The sequence below is a fragment of the Bos javanicus genome, chromosome 12, assembly GCF_032452875.1.
Source record: "Bos javanicus breed banteng chromosome 12, ARS-OSU_banteng_1.0, whole genome shotgun sequence".
NCBI classification, from domain to species: domain Eukaryota; kingdom Metazoa; phylum Chordata; class Mammalia; order Artiodactyla; family Bovidae; genus Bos; species Bos javanicus.
The window spans coordinates 879,569-886,754 of NC_083879.1; the positions used below are offsets into that span (position 1 = coordinate 879,569).

Here is a 7,186-nt window from a genome sequence, read left to right on the forward strand (position 1 = left end):
GCTTGTATTTAACTTTATAATTCCCTATGGTGGCTCAGACGGTAAAGCGTCTGTCTACAATGTGGGAGACCTGGGTTCGATCCCTGGGTTGGGAAGATCTCCTGGAGAGGGAAATGGCAATCCATTCCAGTACTATTGCCTGGAAAATCCCATGGACAGAGGAGCCTGGTAGGCTATAGTCCATGGGGTCACAAAGAGTCGGAAATGACTGAACGACTTCACTTTATCATATCATTGTTATCTAAAGCTTAAGGTGTTGGGCTGCCTACCCGTCATGGAGGCAGTCTTGACTGAGGAGCTTGATGAAGAGGAACAGCTGGTGAGACGGCATCGCAAAGAGAAGAAGGAGCTGCAAGCCAAAATACAGAGTATGAAGAATGCTGTTCCCAGGAATGACAAAAAGAGGAGGAAGCAACTTACGAAAGATGTTGCTAAGTTAGAAGCAGAAATGGAAGAGAAACATAGAGAGGAGCTGGATCAGTTGAAGTTGACTTCTAAAGAGAGTAAAATCGATTCTGTTGCTGTTAATATTTCAAACTTGGTTCTTGAGAATCAGCCACTTCGGATATCAAAAGCACAAAAGAGACGGGACAAAAAGGCTGCATTGGAAAAGGAGCGGGAAGAAAGGATAGCCGAAGCTGAAATTGAAAACTTAACCGGAGCTAGACATGTAGAAAGTGAAAAACTTGCTCAAATATTGGCAGCTAGACAGTTGGAAATTAAACAGATTCCATCTGATGGGCACTGTATGTATAGAGCCATTGAAGATCAGCTGAAAGAGCAGAACGGCGTTCTGACTGTGGCTGCCTTAAGATGTCAGACTGCTAACTATATGCAGAGTCATGTGGAAGACTTTCTGCCATTTTTAACAAATCCTAATACAGGAGAAATGTATACTCCAGAAGAGTTTGGAAAGTATTGTGATGATATTGTAAACACAGCTGCTTGCGGGGGTCAACTTGAGCTAAGAGCCCTGTCTCACATTTTACGAACACCAATAGAGATAATACAGGCAGATTCTCCTCCTATAGTAGTTGGTGAAGAATATCCAGAAAATCCATTAATACTTGTTTATATGAGACATGCATATGGCTTAGGAGAACACTACAATTCTGTTACACGGTTGGTAAACACAGCTACTGAAAATTGCAGCTAGTCTATAAAATGTTGCTATTATGTCAGTGTGCTGATCTGAGTATTAATACCAAGTATTGGATTATTCTCAGTGTTTCTGAAAAAACACAACTACCTTAAAAGAGTTTTATGGCAAAGCTACTAATAGGTTTTAAAAAAACGTGTCCGAGAGAAACTTTAACCAGTGTCCCCTTAATGGTGTTTTAAAAAACACTTGTAAGTTCTTTGTGGAGAATATCATTTATAGACCAAGATGGTACCCTGATTGTTGATATTTTTATTAAATATAAGATTCTGAACATTCTATTCTGTGTTGAAGTTGTTAAAAAATTTTTTTTCCTCCTTATTACTGAAAGCTTTCAGTAACCATATCAATGTAAATTTTCGTGAAGAAGTGAAATGACTCAGTCTCTTTGACATTGCAATAATGTGATGGTGATAACAAATTCAATTAATGTTTATAAATAATTCGATTGCAGTAACATTGCTGTTGATGAGATTAATGCTGTGACTTTTTAACATTTATTTTTAATTGGAGGATAATTGCTTTAGAACGTGTTGGTTTCTGCCATGTAACAACATGAATCAGCCCTACGTATACATATAGCCCTTCCCTCTGGAACCTCCCTCCCATCCCTACCCTTCCCACCCCTTTAGGTTGATGCTGTGACATTTTTGTAACCCCATCAAAGTGCAGCTAAGAAGGTTGCTTTAATAAAAATAAAAATAAGTCTTTTATTTGTAAAAAAAAAAATAAAGCTTAAGGTGTCATACTTTTTCCAAAGTTTTTTTTTTTTTAATATAGTAACTGCATTTGATATTTCAATTACATCATTTCACTTACAATAACAGTTTTCTCCTACACTCTTTAATGAGTCTTTTATTTGGTTTTTGGATATTTGCTTCATTGTCTTATATAAAGAAGTGTAAAATAGAAATTAATGTCTATAGTAGTTGTATACTTCTTTTTTAAAGGTAATATTTCATGATTTAGTCTGTAGAATTTTTTATACAGAATATCATTTTTCTTTTAATTTCTTTTGCTCCAGGGAAGATATTTTACATAAATAGATGAAGTACTGCTTAAACCCTTCTCCAAATATACTACTTGACTATAAAATTACCATCTTTTTTAAAGTTATATATAATATGTTCCATATTATATAATAAAAATAATCAAATTTCATGCACTGACAAACTGCATGTTTCCCTGAGGTTTTACACATTTATTTTGTATAATTTGAAATATTTTAATTTTTTAGTTGTTAATAAAGTTTTTAAAGGAACAGGCTCATTTCCATTGCTTTTAAACCACTAAAATTAAGGTATATGGGAATTTCATTCTTACTAAATAAATTATAGGAAATATTTAGTCAGTTCAAGCTATCACAACAAAATTCTATAGAATTTTGAGTAGTTTAAACATCAGAGATTAATTTCCTCACAGTTCTAGGGTCTGAAAATGTGTGAGATCCAGCATGATCAAGTTCTGTTGGGAGCTCTCTTTCTGGCTTGTAGATACTGTCATCTCACTGTGTGCTCGCAAGGAAGAGACACAGCTCAGGTGTCTCTTTCTCTTATTATAAGGGCACTAATATCATCTTGAAGTCCACACCGTCACTGCTTCATCTAAACCCAGTTACCTTCTAAAGGCCCCACCTCCAAACACCATCACATTGAGAGTTAAAGCTTTAATATATGAAATTCGAGGGGAGAATACAATTCAGTTCATAGCATCAAGTTTTATATCCAAAACTCTCAAATCTGAAACCGGTATAAGAAATATATGTAAATGACCAAAGGTTTGAAAATTTGCCTTCAAACGACTATCATTTAATCCATAAACATTTATACAAATAAAGTAGTTGAGGGTGGGGAGAGTTATTTGTATCAAAATCTACTGACATTCCAAATTAATTTAAAACACTTTAACACCTACATTTGCATACTATTTTATAGAAAATGAGGTAATTTCAAAGATACTGTCTTTTTTACATATCTAAAGTGATAAACCTACTTTAGACCTTTTCATTTTTTTTCTTATTGATACTGTTTCAAAAAGTCTGTTTCTTGGGATAATCATGCTGTTTGTGGTTACCTAAAATCTAAAGAAATAAGTAGACAAGTCCCCTGCTCTGAATCTTTGCTGTATCAAAGCTGATGTTAATATAGCCTGTCATATTAAAGGACATTTTGAGTTGAGAGGAAAACAGCCAAGCAATTCTCTTACTAAAGATCTCCCACCATAATCCTCTCTCATGCAGGTGACAAACTGAAATTCCAGTTCTGAGAGGAGGTCAGTTCTTCATGATGTATAGGCCAATATGATAATTTTTACCTAAAAATTCACTCTTTACAAAAAAGATTAGTCTCTTTCATGGATGTTTTATTTGATGTCTTTCTGCAGAGGCTGAATATCCCTTGAAAGAGTACATGACTGTTTCAATTTCCTTATACCTGAATAATTTAAATATTTATAGGCAGAATGAAAGTGAACAAAGACAGATAATCAGCCCTACACAATATTGCATTTCAATAAGTAGCACATGTGGGTTTTCTTTAGCTGATCCTTACAGATTCTACAAATACATCATTATCAACAAATACTTTGTTAATATAAATTATTTTATGTCAGTGAATCTCTCTGTGAGTTGCTCTACAATCTGAATCATTAATGCTCCTTCTGGAAAAAAAAAAAAAACACATCATTTTGGTTACATTTTACCAAATTGAAAATCTGATGGAACTAATGAAATTCAATTAAAAAAACAAAATGACTAGAGTATATATTTAAAAGGCTCTGTATAGAAGTATTAATATAAAAAGAAGAGTCAGTATATTTCTTCCATTTGTTTTCTAAGAAGGATTAAGGATATGAAGTAGCTGGTTCATTTGAAAATCACTCCGATTTTTTGGAAAATGCATAAATCACACAATTTAATTTCCAAAGTCTGAAATGTTGTCATTCTAATACTTTATAGTGGATAATCATATTTCTAGATACATAAAACTGCTTAGAGTACATTTTTATATCAAGGAATCAAAATCTAGCAACTAAATTATTTTTGTAATCAAATTATCATTAGTCATTGTTTTTAGAAGGTCATTACATGAATAAATGGGGAAGAAATGGGAGGTAATAATTATTGTTAATTGAAAATTAATGAAATTATGTGTCAAAAACAACAGATTTATACTCCCTTGCACCCCTAGCACATTCATGAAAAAAAAATTCATGTTATCAAATTGTTCTTTTATTTTAGAAGATGATATTATTCAAAATGAGATATTATTCCAATGTATGTTGCATACTTAGAGAATTTAGAGTCAGAATTCAAGTATCATGATTAAAACAGTTCAGTTCAGTTCAATTACATAGTTAATAAAGAGACTTAAATTGCCTTATTTCTCTACTCCAGTTCACCAAATGCCCTTTTGCTTTGTTTTCCTCTGTCCTCCAAGTTCATAATTTATTATCATGAATACTCCCTTAGAATGTTATCCAGAGTTTGAAAGTCACATAAGAAAGCACATTTACTTAAGAAAGTAATCAAGGATGTGGGATTTTCCTGGCAATTCCTAGTCTGAAATACCCCAAGTGTGACACAGGTTTGCATGGAAATAGGATCTTCCTTGGTGGCTCAGACGGTAAAGCGTCTGCCTAAAATGCAGACCTGGGTTCGGTCCCTGGGTAGGGAAGATCTCCTAAAGAAGGAAACAGCAACCCACTCCAGTATTCTTGCCTGGAAAATCCCATGGACGGAGGAACCTGGTTAGGCTACAGTTCATGGGGTCGCAAAGAGTCGGACACGACTGAGCGACTTCACTCACTCAGGAGGAGCCAAAGCACTGCCAAATCTAATGTAAATTATCTTACGTGGTTTTCAATTTATATTTAGCAAATATAATTTACTATATTTTGATTCTTAGAATTCTGACTGTGGACTGTGCCTGCCTTGTGACCCTAACCAGTTCATCATGCCTCTCAAATTGCTTTCTGGCCTGTTATATGGGGTTAGGGGGCTACCCCCATGGCTCAGCGGTAAATAACCCACGTGCAATGTAGAAGATACAGGAGACGTGGATCTGACCCTTGGGTAAGGGAGATCCCCTGGAAGAGGAAATGGCAACCCACTCCAATATTATTGCCTGAAAAATACCATGGACAGATGTACCTGGTGGGATATAATCCACAGGACCACACAAAATCAGACATGACTAAATGACTAAGCATGCATGTGTATGCAGATTGGAACACCTGATATTAGATGGCTATGAAGATTGAATTGTACAAACTGCATCTGCTTATTCTATCCTATCTAAGTACATAGATGTGTAATAAAAGGATATAAGCTTTACATACTATGAATTCACTACTGTGAGACAGTAAAACTAATGAGACATATATCATTTCTTCTGGCTGAGTGGTATCTTAGAGGTGAAATTACTATACCTTGTTATTTTGCTATATATTTCTCTGATATAAATGACCCCAAATTAATTTCTATGACAGAATTGTGGCACAAGAGACTTTGTGCAATAAATTGTAAATCTCTAATTGCTTTTCAGAAGTGTGTTTGGATGCAGTTAACTAATGCATAAAGATTTCTGCTTCTATAGGACATATTAGTCTAAACTTACCAACATCAAATGATACTAGCAAGAAAACAAACAAGGAATAAATTTATGCTTGGAGGAATAATGAAGAAACTAATATTGGCTTTTGCAAAGCAATCACCAAATGCCCTACATATATATCATGCCTTCGGTGTCTCATCACACATAATGAAGCTTATAAGGAAGAAACACACACACACACACACAAATAGAAATAAGTAAAAACAAGAAAGCTTCACTGTACTTGAAAGTTAACTATTCCCATTTGTAAAATATTTAAAATACTGATCTTCTGAATCACATTTTTTTAAATTTTTTATTGAAGGATAATTGCTTTACAGAATTTTGTGGTTTTTCTGTCATACATCAACAAGAATCAGCCATACAAAAATATACAATGGAGAAAAGACAATCTCTTTAACAAGTGGTGCTGGGAAAACTGGTCAACCACTTATAAAAGAATGAAACTAGAATGCTTTCTAACACCATACACAAAAATAAACTCAAAATGGATTAAAGATCTAATTGTAAGACCAGAAACTATAAAACTCCTAGAGGAAAATATATGTAAAATACTCTCTGACATAAATCATAGCAGGATCCTCTATGACCCACCTCCCAGAGTAATGGAAATAAAAGCAAAAAAAAATGGGACCTAACTAAACATAAAACCTTTTGCACAATGAAGGAAACTATAAGAAAAGTTAAAAGACAGCTTTCAGAATGGGAGAAAGTAATAGCAAATGAAGCAACTGACAAAAAATTAATCTCAAAAATATACAAGCAACTCCTGCACCTCAATTCCAGAAAAAATATGTGACCCAATCAAAAAATGAGCCAGAGAACCAAACAGACATTTCTCCAAAGAAGTCATACAGATGGCTAACAAACACATGAAAAGATTCTTAACATCACTCATTATCAGAGAAATGCAAATTAAAATCACAATGAGGTACCACCTCATGCTGGCCAGAATGGCCGCTATCCAGAAAGTCTACAAACAATAAATGCTGGAGAGGGTGCAGAGAAAAAGGAACCCTCTTACACTGTTGGTGGCAATGCAAACTAGTATAGCCACTATAGAGAACAGGGTGGAGGATTCCTTAAAAAACTGGAAATAGAACTGCCATATGACCCAGCAATCCCACTGCTGGGCATACACACTGAGGAAACCAGAATTGAGACACATGTACCCCAATGCTCATTGCAGCACTGTTTATAATAACCAGGACATGGAAGCAACCTAGATGTCCATCAGCAGATGAATGGATAAGAAAACTGTGGTACACATACACAATGAAATATTACTCACCTATCAAAAAAATGTATCTAAATCCGTTCTAATGAGGTGGATGAAACTGGAGCCTATTATACAGAGCGAGGTAAGTCAGAAAGAAAAACACCAATACAGTGTATTAACACATATATATGGAAT

At 34.6% G+C, this 7,186-nt stretch overlaps 1 protein-coding gene across 1 annotated transcript; it reads left to right on the top strand.

The window, feature by feature from the left end:
• Positions 1-233: 233 nt before the first annotated feature.
• Positions 234-1,440, top strand: LOC133258136 (deubiquitinase OTUD6B-like). The gene has a single exon (XM_061434425.1). It carries the CDS (start codon positions 275-277, stop codon positions 1,154-1,156), a length of 882 nt encoding a protein of 293 aa, XP_061290409.1. The 5' UTR covers positions 234-274; the 3' UTR covers positions 1,157-1,440.
• Positions 1,441-7,186: the final 5,746 nt, after the last annotated feature.